Source organism: Pleurodeles waltl, chromosome 4_2 (assembly GCF_031143425.1).
Source record: "Pleurodeles waltl isolate 20211129_DDA chromosome 4_2, aPleWal1.hap1.20221129, whole genome shotgun sequence".
Classification (NCBI taxonomy): Eukaryota; Metazoa; Chordata; class Amphibia; order Caudata; family Salamandridae; genus Pleurodeles; species Pleurodeles waltl.
The window spans coordinates 489,610,026-489,629,537 of record NC_090443.1 but is presented as its reverse complement, the minus strand read 5'-3'; the positions used below and the strand labels follow the sequence as shown (position 1 = coordinate 489,629,537).

General features: G+C 45.0%; 1 protein-coding gene across 5 annotated transcripts in view; it reads left to right on the top strand.

Moving 5' to 3' along the window:
* Window positions 1–19,512, top strand: part of RGL3 (ral guanine nucleotide dissociation stimulator like 3) — a 319,494-nt gene that overhangs the window by 207,434 nt on the left and 92,548 nt on the right. For all 5 annotated transcript variants that reach the window (XM_069231883.1, XM_069231882.1, XM_069231881.1 and 2 more), the window contains 3 exons: window positions 17,123–17,207; window positions 17,298–17,387; window positions 18,361–18,447. In XM_069231883.1, the coding sequence (XP_069087984.1) occupies window positions 17,123–17,207; window positions 17,298–17,387; window positions 18,361–18,447 (262 nt within the window). The remainder of the gene's footprint in view (window positions 1–17,122; window positions 17,208–17,297; window positions 17,388–18,360; window positions 18,448–19,512) is intronic.

Sequence of the window (19,512 nt, the reverse complement as noted above, 5' to 3'; positions counted from 1 at the left end):
TTTTTACGTAAAGATGGTCACTCCCTTTCACCTGAATCAGACAATTGAGCTCACATTTTTCTTCCCTCAGCATGACTCAATAGCAGAAAGAGCACTACAGACACCTAGGGGCATATTTATACTCTGTTTGCGCCGGAATTGCGTCGTTTTTTTTTACGCAATTCCGACGCAAAACTAACTCCATATTTATACTTTGGCGTTAGACGCGTCTAGCGCCAAAGTCCATGGAGTTTGCGTCATTTTTTATCGTGGACACCTACTTTGCGTTGATGATATGCAAGGTAGGCGTTCCCGTCTAAAAAATTGACTCCGAGGCATGTGCGCCGTATTTACACTCCCGGGCAAAATTCACGCCCGGGAGTGGGCGGGTCAAAAAAAATGACGTACGGCCGCTTTTGCGCCGTTTTTTAGCGCCTGGAAAAGGCAGGCGTTAAGGGACCTGTGGGCTCGGAAGGAGCCCAGAGGTGCCCTCCCATGCCCCCAGGGACACCCTCCTGTCACCCTTGCCCACCCCAGGAGGACACCCAAGGCTGGAGGGACCCATCCCAGGGACATTAAGGTAAGTTCCGGTAAGTATTTTTTTTTTTTGTGGCATAGGGGGGCCTGATTTGTGCCCCCCTACATGCCACTATGCCCAATGACCATGCCCAGGGGACAGAAGTCCCCTGGGCATGGCCATTGGGCAAGGGGGCAAGACTCCTGTCTTTGCTAAGACAGGAGTCATTTCTATGGGGGTTGGGAGTCGAAAAAAATGGCGCAAATCGGGTTGAGGTGAAAAATTTGCCTCAGCCTGACTTGCCCCATTTTTGGGCGCCCAAACTCCATATCCCCCTACGCCGGCGCTGCCTGGTGTACGTCGTTTTTTTCCACGCACACCAGGCAGCGCCGGCGGCTAACGCCGGCTAACGTCATTGATTAAATACGGCGCCCGCATGGTGCTTCAGAATGGCGTTAGCCGGCGCTAATTTTTTTGACACAAAACTGCGTTAGCGCAGTTTTGCGTCGAAAAGTATAAATATTGCCTTAGAGTCAAATGTGCTGTTATCTATCACACAGATAGGACGGAGCTGTTCCATAAAACACAACAGCTTTTTGTTGTCTTCACTCAGCCTTGTAAAGGTCACAGCATATTAAAGGCCAGGAATAGTCAGGTGGATCATCAGATACATCCAAAATTGCACCTTTAAAGCCAACTGAGCACCCCTATAGCCTTACTTGGAAACATACCAATAGTTGACCTCTGTAAAGCTGCCCTATGGTCTACTCCACATACCTTCACAAAAACACTATTGTGTGGACGTTCTGGCATGGCAACAGGCTAAAGTGGATCAATCTGTCTTAAGGCCTCTGTTTCAGAATTATGCATGATCCACTAGCTGGCCACCACTTAATGTAATACTGCTCTACAGTCTATGCAGAGCATGTGTATCTACAGCAACACATGCTACGAACAGCTTATGTTACTTACCCTCATGGCTAATTTTAGGGCAGTGCGACTAGTGCAGCCGCACCTGATGCTAAGCGCAGGAGGGGGCACTGTGTGTAGAAATAACTTATGGGTCCAGCAATTTTCAGGCAACAATAAAAAGGCCAAGATAACTCTAGTGATTAATGTTTCTGCTAGCAGAGTTCTGTCTAGTGGCAGGTTTGACCCATCATGAAAAAGGATAATGTGCCTGCTGCAAAGAACATGTACCCTACAGATCACAGAAGTGTATTTCATGGGGGTAGCTCAGTATGTTACTGATTTTGTCACAGAGATCCTTTTGTTACTTGCATTTCATAAGTTACAATACTAACATAGCACAGTGACCTGTGAACTGTCATCAAAGAGCTGCATGCAAGCTGCATGGTATAGGTTAAAATGCTATTTGTTCGGTCTTTCATTATCCTAATGTTGCTGAAAAGGTTTTTTTGGGGTAGACGTACATTTTTATTATGTGTGAGGGCTATGGAAAGATGAGAGGAGCTGTTGGAGGGTGGTAGTGAGGGAATCTGTGGAGATATAGATCATTGGGGGGCACCAAAAAAGATTGTCGCACTGGGCACCACCAGCACTAAACCCGTCCCTGCTTACCCTGTTAGCATCTGTTTGTCACATGTAGGGCCAGATGTAGGAACCATTTTGCATGGCGCAAACTGCAAAATTCACAGTTTGCACCATGCAAAACGGGCATCGCGATGCACATTCCCATTTTGCGAGTCGGTACCGACTCGCAAAATGGGAATGCGGCACGCAAATAGGAAGGGGTGTTCCCTTCCTATTTGCGATTCGCACCGCAATGCAGAATTGCTTTGTGACCGCGCACGCGGTCACAAAGCAATTCGCAGTTAGCACCCATGTGAAATGGGTGCTAACTCATTCGCAAAAGGGAAGGGGTCCCCAGGGGACCCCTTCCCCTTTGTGAATGTCGCTAAAAATATTTTTTCAGAGCAGGCAGTGGTCCAATGGACCACTGCCTACTCTGAAAAAATGAAACCAAATGGTTTCATTTTTTCGTTTGTATTGCAACTCGTTTTCCTTTAAGGAAAACGGGCTGCAATACAAAAAAAAACTGCTTTATTAAAAAAGCAGTCACAGACATGGTGGTCTGCTGTCTCCAGCAGCACACATACAAAGAGCAAAAGGCCATGAATGATTGTTTATGTGCAAGAAGTTGTCCCGTCCTGCACTTAAACAACATTAAAAAATGACTATTTGGTGCTTCTGTGTGTGCTGCATTCTGCAGCACACATAGAAGTCCCTAATCGCCATTGTAGATTGTTTATGTGCAGGAAGGGACACCTTCCTGCACAAAAACAATCAATCCTCTCAAGGCAGGCACCCTTGCACTATGGTGCAAGTATGCTTGCCTTGGTGATGGCAGTTACATTTTGAGCAGGTGCAGGGGTAAAACCGGGGTGCGCCAAATTTCAGTAGATACGGAGCATCCCTGCACTTCGAAAGTGGTGCAATTCGGCACTGCAAATATTGGTGCAGCACTGTGCTGCACCACATTTTTGTAAATCTGGCACCTAGGTGTCTGTGGGAGTTCAGGATGTGGATGAGTTTTTATAATGTGTCACAACTGAGAGCTGTGGTCCGGCGTGTTAGTTGTAATTGCAATTCTATGAAAGTTTGTGAAGGAGGTGCATTGCTGCTGAAATATTGACTAGAAACGAGGTGTGAGATATACAGATGGAGTATATTCAGAAAGCTATGAGGAAGAAAAAAGGTGTAAATGTGTATCCGAAATACTGAAGAAGGAAGTGATGTGAAGAGGAGAACAAAAGTGATTGAAAGACTTCGAAGACCACTAACCCTTCCAAAGACCTTAGTAATATTTATTTTCAGTCTGCTTAAACATTCTTAACTACTTTTCCATATGTGTAATTTGTGTAGGTTGTATGGGTGTGTGTTTATTTATTACACACATGCACACAGTCTTCACATTTGCCCATTTTAGGTGACCTCCACCAGTTTTATCTGTGGTCCTCTATGCCCCTCCTTTAAAATCAGTTTTTAGAGACACTATTGCTCTCCTCCAGTTTTCCGGGAGAGTTTCGAACTAAAGGTACTTTTGAGATGCACAGACTGAAGGAGGGAGCTTAAACTGCAGTCTGGAACTAGATTCTGACAGAAGAGGCCAGGCAACTGAGAACAGTAATAGGTCACACCTACACAGTGCCAGTAGTGTAACAAAGGGCCAAGCAATGCGGGGAGGGGCCGAGCTCCAGGCGCCCCCCTCAGCAGAGCACGCTGACTTCGCGAGCTCCTGGGTGAGCCTGAGAGGGCACTCCATGTTCTTTGCAGGGGGACCCCCTCCAGTTTTGTTACGCCACTGCACATTGCATGCATTTTGCTGAGAAACTTATTGTTTTCTATTCAGTGGGCTTACAACCCACCCACAGCATACTATTAGTTGTTTTCATTGTCACTGTCATTTGCAGTCTTTCAATTGCTTTGCTTCTGGAGGATGTGTTGCCTTTGTGCGTCGTCATCTTTTTGCAGCACACTATTTGTTTTTATAAGTGTTTTGGTATTATTCATAGATGTGCAAAGCACCACTCAATTCCGTTCCATGCCGCTCCATACCTGTCCACTCTGTATCACTCTCTTCTACGCCCCTCTAAACAACAACACTAACTTTTAGCCATGCTGAACAGCAGCTATGCTGCTGTACAACATGTCTAAAAGACACTGGCAAAACCAATAGCTCTTACATAGGCGAGGCCTATTGGCTTTTGCCAATGCTTGTTAAGCCTAGGTGACGCATAGATGCCTTTACTCATACTTTGGGTCAGTCCCCTTGAACCACTGGGCTTTTGGGCAGTTTCTTTCAGCCATTGGCTTGTGACATTGTGAATCATATCTTAGATCTGCACAGAGAAGCATTTTTCTCTTGCTGTCACGCTCTTGGCTGTTTGGTGCGTCATTCAGTTAGTTGTGGGGCACTTGCATTCAAGTGCATGAGGAACTATTTTCATCTATTAAGTACAGTCAATCCTTACACTTTTTATGTCAGTCAGTTCTTTATCTCATGCAGGCATAGAATACCGGAAGGATTTTTTACTTCAGTTGCATTTTTAATGTTTCTTTCCATGATATGAGTGCGAGTCTGAACTTAACATGGCCTTCAAATTGCATTTGATGGACACATTGGATCGCTATCTTGAGGTCACACTGTCCCAGTGCTATAAAAGCAATTAGGAGGTGTGCCTATGTTAAGACCACCAATACTATCACAGCAATACATCCACCACCCCAAATATCACCACTAATACTACCAACAGTACAACACAGTGCCAACATCACAAATCACCAGTACCACCACTAAACATAGCACACCACCATTATCATCTATAGCAATAACAATTCTTCCAGTACCACTGCTACCAAAACCACAGCTAATGTAATGAAATCTCCATCAGTACAATTATCAATACAACACTACTATCAAAGATACACAAAACCAATACCACCACCACCACCACCACCAATAACCCCGAACCACCACATAAACCACTGTCGCGTTGGCTCTCATTATCCTAAATGAGACTTCTGGATTTCTCGGTGTCAGAGTCGTTCCTGGTGTGGGGGACTAAGTCTGACCCACTAAGAAGGACACCTGTCACCTTCAATCCGTTTTTTGCTCCGGCTAACTAGCAGTGCCTCATCTCTCCCAAGGGGAAGGGATGATTTGGCAGCCGAGCGCATGACATCTTAGAACTTCTCAGGGAAGTCGTGGTCGCTCAGGTCCCAACCAGCTCTCTCATTTACAGTATGATCTCATATACAAATTACAGAAACAGTTTAAGTTTTATAGATTGATTTAATAAAACGACTACATTCTAGATAATAAGGCATGAGCCGCAATAACCAGAACCATACAACACAGTAGGATTAAAATAGTAACCAAGAGAGTGAAACATAGGAATAACGCTATCATAGTGTTAACAAATTACGTTCCCTCTAGTTTTGTTCTATTTCGAGCACAGCATGTTAAGCTCTAAGCTTGCCTTTCAGATTCCCTGGGAAGACATCAACCCTCATACCTGAGCAAAGGCCTGTGATCTGGATCAGCATCTGCAACAGGGCAGTCAGTGGATAGTTGTGGTTCCCTGGTCGGAATCTCCCTCTTGCCTGTCTTAGGACAAGGAAGTGTTTTTATAACTAACATGTCGATGTGGTAACAAAACGTCCTACGCAAGAGTGTATATTGTCTACAACCCAAAGACTAAACTCCTACCACGTCTATCGGCAGTGTACCAGACTGTATCCTTGACTGAAGCACAGAGTGAGCAAGAATGTATTATTGAAAACTCCGATGCTGAAGTAGGCTAAACAGTGTGATATAAAGAATAAAACAAGACCGTAGAACTGGTTATTAAAAAATAACACTACGAAGCTGAATGCAATGCATCTAGAGCAAAGTGCACAGAGGCCCGATGCTGCGAGCAAAGAAATAAAATGCATCTCGGGCAAAGCGCACAAAGGCCTAACGCCTGAAGCTAGCATGCAAAAGCTACATAAAAATTGCTACACTACACCCTCCCCTTGTCGGTAGAAAGTGGTTCCAATCAAAGCATAATAAAAAATGCCCTAGAAAATCTAAAAAAAAAAAAAAACATTTTCGACAAGTCCAGAGGACATCAAAGTCCAAAATTCGAATTCAAAGCATGTGACTTGAGAGCCAAATTTCATAGAACAATGTCAATTTTGAAGGAATCCAATTCAAACGGAAGTCACGTAATGCAGGATATTCTCCACTTTGGCAGATGACAAGACCGGAAAATCCACGCCAAACACCATCATGGAGCAGGTGTGTTCCAAAGCCCCAGAACCATCCAAGGCGGCATCCCGTGCAGGGCCTATGAACGATTTAGTATCATCTTCCTCCAGGAAGGGAATCTCGTAAACTGCCTCACGAAGCAAACGCAGCCGCAGTGCGCATGTCTGGGATTGAGCCCTGACCGGGAACATCAACAGATCAGCATCAACCACTGGGGGGCGATGCAGTGAGAGACAGAGAGTCAGTGCATGTTCAGATGAGCACCAAAGGCACCGAAACACGAGTTGCACACAATCCAAAACTGGCCTGAAGGACAGGGACCAGTCACACTCCAAATGTCCCAGGAGTGTTGCTCCAAAATGCTGCATCATGCGTTCACAACACAGCTGTACCGATGGGAGCGCCCACATTCGCTCTTGTTGCAGCGGGACAGCCATTGCGGAAGAACAAAAGCAATAGCAAAACACCAGCCAATAAAGTCAAAGTTATCGGAAAACCACCAAAAATGCTTTCGAAAATAGAATGAATAGCCGAAGGTATCAAACCGAATATGGAAGAGAAGGGATGAGCAAAACCAACACCTACGGCTTTGAAAAAATGTGCTAGTCCAGCAGTGATGGACGCATTAAATATACGTCCCACGAGTTCACCAAAGTGGCTCGGAAAGTTAGTATTTAATAGGGACTGTATTTCTGCTGATGACCTTGCCACTTGAAGTGCGTAGGTCTCGCTTGCAGATGAAAGGGCCACATGCTTTTGAAACAATAGAGCTTTTAGTCGACTCAACTTGTCGAAATTCACCTTGGAAGTAGCAATGTGAGGCCAGATATCAGCCACCTCCCTTAATTTAGTGGGGGGAATAACACATTTCCGCAGCAAGTAACGACCTTGGTGACCAAAACTACGTAAACTATTCCGGCACGCATGCCACAACAGTCTTCACTGTTAAGGAGGACGTAGATGCCGTTTGAAAGCACCTGGAACATGTTTTTAATCACGGGGACTGGAACTCCCTTTAGGTAGCAAGCCAAATTTGCAACCGAGGCATTACACGCCCCATGCAAGGACAGCTGCTTACAAACCATTGAATGGCTGACAGAAGTTTTGCATTCACTACCGCTAAGAAAAACCTCCCTCATGCCATTAAGACATCTGTATATAAAGGGAAGCTCCCACACCTCATGTATATAACTGTCTCCTAACCTTTCATATCTGCCCACTGGAACGTGTATCAAACAAGAAGTGAACTGTAATGTGGAAATAGGCAGATTAATAACCCTGTGTATTAACCATTCTGCTGAGGGAATCTCGGCCACGGTAAAAGGCAACCTTTCGAATTTTTCAATATTCAACATGACATATGTCGCTTCCTTTTTCGCCATCAGCTGTTGTTGACGTGTCAAATTAAAGGAAAAAAAATATCTCCCTGGCCCTGATGTGCTGCCACGGAATGCGACCCGCCTTCAGCGTCTGAAGTGTCCAACCCAGCTGCATAATGGACCGCGTTTGACTTTGTCCATGATATAAGGAAGACATATCTAATCTAATAATGTCTATAGCAGAGGAGACAATGTTGTCAATTGTATATATACGGTCAGACAGGGTGTGTATTCCATTATCCACTACAGATAATGTTTGTTTCAAATTTTCCTGATCTATCTGCCTTAACCGTGCAGCAGCCTCCTGTTGGGAAAGTTTCCATATTTCATTGTATACTTCGTACAAAAAACGTTTTCTCCGGGGCACTCTCGGTCCTGACAAAAAGTCTTGCAAGTCAGTATAATTAGACAGAAGTGTGAGATGTGTCTTAACTGCATCTAGCGTGGATGACTTTAACCATTGTTGACATAGCTTCCCCACGCTATATGTAGTAATGATATCTGCATGTTCGGGTGATATATAGCGAGGGTCTGCCCTACTGGTCCTGAAACCCCCTGAAGAGGTGACAAAACGCAGATGACACCCATTCGTGTCTATGGGCCACAATAACCACCCGCCTGGACTTGTCAATGAAGTGTTAAATGTACCATTCTGGACCCATTCTGTAAGTGCACTAAAAGTGGCATTGATATATTGCTGCCAATTTTTTATTCTGGAAGGGACAGGTATGCTAGGCATATTCAATTCTCTAATGGTTGCTAAGCCCAAACAGCTAGTCTGTTGCACAGTGTCATTTAAGAATATCATTTGGACAGGAATGAGACATGCTCTAAACAATGTTTCCCTACCCTGCGTCTGCCAATGTTTTGTTCCCCAAACACTTTTCAAATCAACATTTTTCGACCAATACTCATACCCCTCAATAGATAGTTGGGAAACAAACAAATTTAAATACAGGAATTTCGTATTAGTCAACAGTATTTGCTTATCTGCCTGTGGAGTTAATTTAAAATAATATGACTTAGCACTTGTTTGATGATGCCCAGAAAAATATGCAAACTTATCCGAATATGTTTTAGAACTCCCTTGCGGAGGAGTCGGGCAATGCTCCCATTGCGTATAGTCAAATATTGTTTTAGGACTACTGGCCTTATGAATAAAGTGGTGCCCATAATAATTGTAACAAAACATGTCACCATAATTATCTCTAAACTGGTAAGCATCTTCATTGTCATAGACAGTATAATATTGCAACTCTGTCAACATAGAATCAACTGTCTTCACGTCCCAATCATCAGATACAATGCCTGGTATTACTATATCATTCATCGATAACTTTAGAACATACGGTATTTGAATTGTCTCAGTGGGACCATATATATCAAACAATACTCTATCCCACACAATCCCATCCGGAATTGGAACAGCGGAAATGTTCACAAAGGACAAGTCTCTTCGAACCTTATGTGATGAAAAATGTGGCTTCAACACCTCCTCCACTTGTTCAACCTCTGATCTCTCAGGAAGAAAATGACCATGTATTACTAGAAAAAAGGTAACAACAAACCCCATCCACAGAAAAAAAGCCATCAGAGTCATAAAAAGCCATAGATAGTTCCAAGGAAAAACAAAATACATATTTTTAAGCCAATACATCAGCTTATGTGGACCCGGGACAGGTGTTGAAGAGGACTGAGAGTCTGATAGACCATCATCATTGTTATGAAAGCATCCGGAGGCAGTTCTTGCAAAAGATGCCACCGTAAACAAAGGGGTAGCAGGTGTTTCTCGTCCTGGTACACTGTAGATAACACCCTCAGTAACTTCAGTAGTTACTGCGACCTGATCAAAAGATTCCAAATTATTTGTTGTCAGTGGAACAATCATAAGACCATCTTCCACCCTCCCCATGCCCGGAGAGGAAGCAGCGTCGGTGCAAACCACCTGCAGCGGAACATCGTCCCCAGTAGTGAGAGGGATTCGGGAACTACTGGGCGTTCCTCTTGGTCTGCTGTGCAGAATCGGCCACATGTTGTAACTTGACATTGTCGATGGAAACAAAGCGATTTTCTTTGGCACCTTGCAACGGCGGCAAAATCACAGTTCGTGTTCCGTGGATTCTCAGTACAGGGACTGGTGCTCAATACGAAGGGCCACATTCTTTTTTCACTGCGACCTTTTCACGCACAAGATCCCCAATTCTGGGAATCCAACCAGTAGGGGTTACTGGCTCATCCTTAATTCCTGTGGAGGCAGCACTTGCAGAAGAGTTATCCTCACGGAACTGCTGTAATTCCTGCAAAACAGTGACACGATCATTTATGTCAAAAGGCGTTTCCGCCGCCTCCACACCAGGACCATCTAGATCCGGAACAAACATTTGTGTTCCAAACAGGCACTTATATGAAGTATGACCCCCCAGGGACCTTCTAGGCAAGTTATTGAGTGCTCTCTGTACTCCATACAGGTGGGTTAGCCAACTACGACCCGTACCTATAACTCTAGCTGTTAAGGATTGCTTTAAATCGCGATTCAAACGCTCCACGACAGAATTTCCCTCGGGATGAAATGGAGACGAGAACTGGAGTTGGACCACCTACGAAGCCATGGCGTCCCTGAATGCCTTAGAGGCAAAAGCAGGGCCATGGTCCGAATGGAAAGCCGCAACTGCATATGTACCGACAAAGATGCACAAATCTTTAATAACAGTTTGAGCGTCAGCCGAGCGCTGTGGCCACACCCACACAAATCTGGAGCACGAATCTACAGCTACCAAAATATATTTGTATGCACTATCTGCTGTCAGCGGACCACAATGGTCCAAGTACACACAATGTAATGGTTTATTTGAAATCAGAAGGGGCGTCTGCTGCGGGCGCTTAGCCGTTGAAACTTTAATTTGTTGACAGATGTCACAACAAAGGACATACTGCTTCATCTCTTTATAGAGACCAGGCCACCAGTAACGGGCCTGCAACAGCGAAATCGTAGCAGCCACGCCAGCATGTGCAGATGCCTCCCCCTCATGCGCTGCAGTAATTAATTGAGGTCGCACTATTTTATAGGGCATTTCGCATACACCCACGCCTGGAATTTTAACCTCAGCGTTCAGCATACTACCCATTGAGTAATGATATTTAGATGGAAATCCCTTAGGATAAGGCGTGCCATCAGCCGTAGCCTTTATGGTCACCAAAATCTCTGTGTCTGATTTGGAACTCGAACGAGTAACTGCGGCCACAGTGGCAACTGCCACTGCTGATTTCGCGGCTTCATCAGCCAAAGTATTTCCAGCAACGTGTATTCCAACGCGCTGGTGTCCAAGAGTATGTACAACATGGACTTTAGGGAGCATCTCCTTTATATCCGCTACCTTCCCCCACAGCAATCTGTGTTTTATGGTGTTACCCTTTGAATCCCTGAACCCATTTAACCTCCAGTAATGCAAATATTCATTAAAAGACTGGACACAGTAATAGGAATCACAAACAAGAAGTGTAAACTGTGCCGGATCCGTATGTTCCAAGGCCAATAATAGAGCTTTCAGCTCAGCCAACTGTGCCGTACAGTCCCCCAATGTCTGTGTATAAGTATGTTGGGGGCAGAACTTCTCCCCCTCCATATGGCCGCTCACTACTGCACATGCAGCAGAATATTGGTGTTTTGTTCCCACCGCAGGTTGCGCAGAGCTATCGGTGTACATGACTACTTGATATTGATCAATAGGCAACGTGTCAGCGGGAACAGGATATTCTATTTCATATTGGAGAAATTCCTGTGTCTGTAGTTTTGGGTCAAAAACGTAATCTACATCGGTGGCTGTCAAAGACGTAGCCCATTGTATCCAACGCGGATGTAATGCTTTCGCATTAGGAACACTCGCCTTCGTAACAGCCTCTAGGGCCGGAATGGGGGAAACGACTATGATGCGTTTGCCCTGGGCAAGAGGTCTTTCTTTAATAACAGCCATCTGTACAGCAGTGAGAATCTTCTCTGTTTGTGCAAAACGTTGTTCTGCAGCTGAATACAAGTGAGACGTGTATCCTATCGGGACTGTTTCTCCTTCATTAAAGGTAACATACGTAAACCCAACGGCCCCAGCTACAACCCTGATGACCAGATGTGTCTTATTGTCCCGTGTATGTAAATGCTTCGCAGCTAGGAGATAATTTTGCAAGTCTCGAAGAGTATGTGTATGCTCAATCGTCCAAAATCTACTCGAAAAATCTGGGCGAATCAACTCGTACAATGGCTTTATACGTGTAGCATAATCAGGAATGTACGTTCTGCCAAAATTTAGAAATCCCAACAACGACTGAAGTTTCTTAATCGTATTAGGAGGTTGCAATTGTGCCCATTTTTCTAAGAAGTGTGGCGCTAAGCCCTTACCTTCATTCGACAGCTCATATCCCAAGAAAATGACGCTGAGGAAGGCAATTTTTGATTTTTTTAAGTTGAATTTGTAGCCAATATCTGCAAACCCCACAACAATGTGGGCCACCCGCCTTAGATGTTGTAGTAACTCGTCATCTGTGAGATATATATCATCAACATATGACAATGCTTCAGGGTCCAGCTCGTGCAATATCTCAATCACACGAGCCGAACACAGTCCTGGGCTATTCTTATACCCCTGAGGCAAACGACAATTTTTTTTCTGAGAGCCAAACGCACTAAAACTCGTAAAATCCCTGCTTTCGGGCGCTATATTCTGGCAGAAGAAACCATTCGAGATATCTAAAGTAGTTGTCTATTTTTTTACGCACTATATTATTCATGAGTGCTGCGCTATGTGAATTTTGTATAGCATATGTACGTGCATGTCCGTTCAAATGTCTGTAGTCCACTACTATTCTGTAAGAATGGTCCGGTTTAGCCACAGGAAATAAGGGATTATTCATCGGCGAGACACAGGGTTCAGTTACTCACTGGTACTCCAATTGTGTAAGAATGTTCTTCACCGATGCCCTAGCTTCATATTTAATAGGATATTGGGGTTGTGGCTGAGGTTCGCCCTTAATCGGAATTACATGATAAGGAGAATCCCTATCCCACCCCACATGATATCTATATAAGGCGGGTGCTTGTGCCAGAGCCCATCCAATGCTATAGGACTCTGTGAGTTCTCCCGGAACAAGTGGTGAGAACGAAGGTGTAATAACCTCCTCCCCAACTGGACAGTCGCGAACAAAGTCAAGGGGCCAATCCTGTTCGGCCAGCAGAATGTCATATATCTTGACAACACGATCCCAAAAGATGGCGTTAATAGTGCGCTCAATGTCCCCTTCTAATTGCAAAGTCACCGAATATACTCTATTGGGATCAGAGACACGCATATCTGCCGTTTCGACTTGTATGAAGTCATCAGTTGCTTTCACCTCCAGATGCTCTAGAAGATTCCGGCGAACTATTGTGACCTCTGCCGTGCTGTCTAACAGTGCTAGTGCCCATGTCTTGTTCTTCAAGAGAACTCTCTTCCTGTGTGGCATGTCTAATTGAGACAGCCGCCACTTTTTTCTTTTTAAACTGTTGTTTTTGTTGGATCGGTTTCTCTTCCTTCTTTACAGAAACCTACGAAGAGCGTTGTGATTCCTGTCTGGGTTTCACGTACTCCGTTCTGCGCTCTGACCGCCCACCTCTCTCATTTCTCTTTTCCGATGAGTCCTGAAAGGAACGAGATTGGCGTGTATCAGTATATTGATATCTATCAGGCGTCTTCAAATTATCCGTATTTCTAAGATAATATTTTGTTTGAGGGGTCTCCGTTCTCGGAGATTCTCCCCTTTCTTTTTTAGGTGTTTGTTGTTTTTTCTCCCAATGCTTTTTATTACCCTCAGGTTGTTGGTTTTTAGTAGTATCCTTACTACCCTTCCCCTGCAACTGTGGTTTCTGTGGTCTAGCCCCCAAGGCTATCACGACCGATACTGGAATATGTTTCCGCTATTATTCTCGGCAGCTCCCACTCCTGGTCCAGTTGCGGGATGTCACGAAGACGCATACGCACCGCTAGTGCCACTGCCTCCCCCTTGAGATTACTCAATATGATAGAAGAAACCGCAGCAAAGTTGCCCATCAGTTGCATCCCTAAATCTAAGGCTGGGGCAGCCCCATATTCATCCTGAATTTGTTTGAGCACTTCCGGTAAGTTGGCTAATGTCGGTGTACCGTGTGCTGTAGTGTAGGGCGCGGCAAACACCGTGCCCCATGTATTACAATGGTCCACTGCGGGAACCATACCAAACGGTAAACACATCGTCAATATTCTATGTTTATCCTGAGGGCCCGTATGGGGAAATACTTCCTCAAACGTATTAATTTTTTGTGCCAGCCTAAACGGAGTTTCCTCCCGTTTAGCCGGTACTTTGCCCATAACAGAGTGTACATTCGCCGGATTGATACCCGGTACTACTGCATGTTGTTGCGCTGCGGCAGCACGCGCTGGGTTCGTGTTTAGTGTCTGCATCACAAATTGTACTAATCGTCTATATGTAGCCGTTAAGTCTGTATATAAACGACGAACTTCAGCCACCGCCATGTTAGCCACCGCAGGATGTGGTGTATAAGTAGCCAATAAAGGCCATGTAGGACCATCGTTACTTAGTGGACCTAACCGAACAGGTGCTATGGTGTGGGGTAGGGCACCATCAAGCCAATTATTGTGTCCTTGATAAGATAGAGGTATTTCTAAGTATGCATATGCCCTGTACTGTCCAGGGGCATTCGCAAACGTGTAGTTGTGAAATGTGTTTGAATTCCCATCTACTGCTGGAAATGTGACCCAAGAATAAAAAAGTTCTGTTCTATAGGCTGCATGGGGGTCCATCACAAATGTGACTGGACCCCCCTGGTTTGTTAGACCATGTGCTAGCAAATGCCCCGTGAGCGGTTGTCGCATATTAACTGCTATTTGTATTACTTGGTGATTCGCCATTATTAAAACAGCGATAGTTCTGAGAAGGCACACCAATATCGGGGTTTTTCCTTTCAAAGTTCAAGCTTTAACAACCCACCGCTATATTGCGGAGGCGGAAGTCATCAGAGCCACGGACATCTCCGTAAACGGAACCGAGGAGTCAATATATATATGAGACCGAGAGAGTCAGCCGGACCCGAAAATTAGAGCCAGACCAATCGTTGGCGGCTCCATGTCGCGTTGGCTCTTATTATCCTAAATGAGACTACTGGATTTCTCGGTGTCAGAGTCGTTCCTGGTGTGGGGGACTAAGTCTGACCCACTAAGAAGGACACCTGTCACCTTCAATCCGGTTTTGCTCCGGCTAACTAGCAGTGCCTCATCTCTCCCAAGGGGAAGGGATGATTTGGCAGCCGAGCGCATGACATCTTAGAACTTCTCAGGGAAGTCGTGGTCGCTCAGGTCCCAACCAGCTCTCTCATTTACAGTATGATCTCATATACAAATGACAGAAACAGTTTAAGTTTTATAGATTGATTTAATAAAACTACTGCATTCTAGATAATAAGGCATGAGCCGCAATAACCAGAACCATACAACACAGTAGGATTAAAATAGTAACCAAGAGAGTGAAACATAGGAATAACGCTATCATAGTGTTAACAAACTACGTTCCCTCTAGTTTTGTTCTATTTCGAGCACAGCATTTTAAGCTCTAAGCTTGCCTTTCAGATTCCCTGGGAAGACATCAACCCTCATATCTGAGCAAAGGCCTGTGATCTGGATCAGCATCTGCAACAGGGCAGTCAGTGGATAGTTGTGGTTCCCTGGTTGGAATCTCCCTCTTGCCTGTCTTAGGACAAGGAAGTGATTGTATAACTAACATGTCGATGTGGTAACAAAACGTCCTACGCAAGAGTGTGTATCGTCTACAACCCAAAGACTAAACTCCTACCACGTCTATTGGCAATGTACCAGACTGTATCCTTGACTGAAGCACAGAGTGAGCAAGAATGTATTATTGAAAACTCCGATGCTGAAGTAGGCTAAACAGTGTGATATAAAGAATAAAACAAGACCGTAGAACTGGTTATTAAAAAATAACAGTACGAAGCTGAATGCAATGCATCTAGAGCAAAGTGCACAGAGGCCCGATGCTGCGAGCAAAGAAATAAAATGCATCTAGGGCAAAGCGCACAAAGGCCTAACGCCTGAAGCTAGCGCGCAAAAGCTACATACAAATGGCTATACTACACCACTAATAATAGCCTTCACACCAATATCAATAGCACCTTCAGTATCATAAATATGACCAACAATCACATTAATTCTCCTACACCAACACCAGCACCAATATCACCGAGCACTGGTGCCGCTGCCAATACTTGCATCACTAATACCACTAATAATAGCACCACTACCACTACCACTAATAGAACCACAATCAATACCACTACCACCACCACCAATGCCAGACTACCTCCACCACCACTAATAATACCATCTCCAACACCACTACCGCCAATACCAATGCCGCACCACCAACACCTCTACCATTACTACCATTACCACCAACACCAGCAATTCCAGTAATAGCACCTGCCCCATTACCACCATTAGCACCAGAAGTACAATCAACAATCACACTAACACAAACACCAATACCAGCACCAATACTACCACCAATACCACCCAAGCACTGCTCTCACCACCATTACTTCCATCACCAATACCACTCATACCAGCTTTGCCACCATTCCTATCACAACCTTTAGCATCTCCAGCACTACCTCCACCATCACTGATACCGCCTCCAATACCACCATGAATACCACTCCATCAGCACCGCTTCTGTTTGCATGCTTCCACACATGAAATCTAGAGTTATTGACTGTGCCAATGCGTGTTTCAGCATGATGTTTTGTCATGAATTATTGGAAATTATTTGTCCATGCGAGAAAGCCATTTCTTGTATATTGCTCAGCACAGACCAATACAATATTATATATAGCACTTTCAAGAATCAGACAGACTACAGGCTTTGCTGAGGTAGGAGTTTACTATTTACCTAGGTCATCACAAAACATAGGACTCAGTAAAACAGTGTTTGTCTCTTTCAAGAGCAAACTTTATTTCATTCCATTAACTTCCTGATTAATTTATAATGCACTCTGCTGCAATATACAACACAAAATCTGTGTTTGCTACTGTCCAAACAACTTGTTATGCTTCGCATGCTCTCTGTGGATCACTGAGGACTGCATATTAAACTGAACGCCACACAGACACTGTGCACACAGCATAAGCCTGCGCTGTACATAAATATGTTGTATGCAGCTTTGTGTCAGGCACACAGTCTGTGCAGCCTATACCACACACTTTGTAGCACACACTTAACACAGATATGTAAAGTTGATGATACCCATAGAAAACACAAACTTGGCATATACGGCTTTGTTTTGCGCGTAAACATAGCTGGACGACACTTGACTTGGGGACTTTTGCAGAAGTGCCAGTGTGCAGAAGCTCAATCCGTTCTTTCTTCTCCTCTTTACAGGGAAAGCGTGTCTACCTTCCACAAGCTCTCTGACATATTCTCAGACGAAAACAACCACCTTACCAGCCGGGAGATCTTGCTCCAGGTACGGCCTAGAGCCCTGGTTTTCTCCACCTCCTTTTGCCCTTTTAATCCTCTGTATTTACTAAAAGCATCTCTTTGCGCTCTACTACAGGAAGAAGCATCTGCCATGAACTCCAATGAGCATAGCTGCAAGGAGGACTCAAAGCTGTGCCAGAGGTCCAGTGCGCAAGACTGGAACGCGGTGAGGATGCAGGCGCATCAGGGACCAGTTGCACACACAGTCCTGATAGCTTGTGGGAGACCTGTGCTCAGATGCCCAGGCTGCCAGGAGGCAGACAGCAGTGCTCATGATGACTATGTTGGGTCCCGGAAGGAGCTTGCACTCTGCCTCTCGCCCATAGTGAGCAAGTTAACATGTCTGTGCACTAGGAGGGGGTTATCTTTGAAATACCAACAGGTGTGTGACGTTAGAGACCACTTGTGTATCACCATCCATACTTTAAGAGACAGCCCATGCAGTAGGTCCCTAATTACTGATTCTCAGACAGCCCCTCACGAGGGGCCATGCCCAGGGCATCCATCTTTGCAGTTTGTTAAGTACTCTTAACCAGTCCATCACTGCAAGCTCCCAGTGATGCCCACAACCCCCAACAGTGGGGGCTGTCACCAGAGCCTGGGAACCTCCTCACAGCCAGACACTTCCGGGCCCACACTACTGTGCACTTCTAGCCTCCCACCTTGCGCTCCTCAAAGCTGGCAGTCTGCCATGACCTGGGATATAATTACAGGCTGATGTATACGAAGCAACCCTCTGGCTTTGGGGTACCTGCTCTGCCCAGGTGCCTCATCAGTACGGGCTGCATGCCATGTCACCCTTCAGTGTTACTGCCCACTTCTGGGAATCCACAGCCCACTTGCTCTGAACTTGCAGGCATGCCGGTGACCACATTCACTGTGGCTATCAGTTGTGCCTAGAGATCTTTCAAAGAAGATGACCAAACTTGCCCGGCGTCGCCCTCACTGCCAAATGACAGCCAAAACTGAAGCTCCCTTCACCAAGGCCCTTAGCCATCCTCAGGAGTCCCTGCACTGTGTGCAGTCCGCCATACTACTTCAATAGTCTTGTAGCCTTGTCCATGAGACTTTTCAACACAGTTAGGTTTGAGCTACAGCAACATTCATGAGGTTTGAGCAAAATCTGTATTGTCTTTCAGAGGCCTCTTCAAGCCACTGTTCCATACCTTGGCACCTTCCTGACGGACCTCATCATGCTGGACACTGCGCTGCCAGATTTTCTGGAGGTAAGTTCAGGCTCCTAATTCTCATACCACCACAGAGTAGGATGTGTCTACCAGCAATTTACTAACTGGCGGTATGCTACACACATCTCTTCACTCACTAAGTGTGACACTCTATAAGTCCTCTGCTACTGCTCCTCTGGGAAAGTTACACAAGCTCAGAAAAAGGAACTAACTGCTGATTTCCAAAGGCAACATGGTGCAGTCATCTTACGCCATCAACAGGACCCCACTGAATCCATCCTGACATCACACTCAATTTCCCTTGAGCAAAAGGTGTTTATATCAGTAATAATCCCCAAGGTTGGGGCCCTTTCTTATAAGTCCATGTGGGAAATTAAGACATATGTTGCAACTGCAAAGTCTGATCAAAGAGAAACATACTTTACTTGCTTAGGTAACAAAGCCAGACCCATTCAAAGGATGTGTAAACAGTGCCACCAGGTGGACTGCACAAGAAATCTATGCCTGAGGTATCAAATAGATAGACTAAAGACCCATGTGCACCTCTCACGGTACCCCCTGCATGCCATGCTCACACAGTTCTTTAATGATGCCATCCACAGCTGGACTTATTTATATATTTAGCAGCATGATACTTCATACCAAGGTGGGACAGTAGTATATAGCATCTTAAGCCGGTGTGTGGTTAAAAGAAATTGTTCACAATTAACATACATACAAGTATTATTCATGAATACAGAAACATGAAAGCATCAAATACATAGCTCAAAAAGCAGCAAATGAGCACAGGGGTGCAAAAATAACTGAAACGTACATGTTCAATGCCATGGGTGGCTATAGATACACATGCTTTGCATAAGTCCACCATCTACTGGTGGACTTGGAGTGTTACAAGTTGTTTTTCTTCTAAGAATCTTTTTGAGTCACGAGATGGAGTGACTCCTCTCGGTGATAGTGCATGGACATCAAGTCCTTTCTTAGATTGTTTTCTCTCCGCTGTCAGGTTCGGATGTGTATTAGTCTCGCTCGGGTATTTCTCGGCTCGGTCTAATCCGACCTCTTCTTTCCATCTTTCTTTCAGCGACGGTATTGTATTCTGATCGC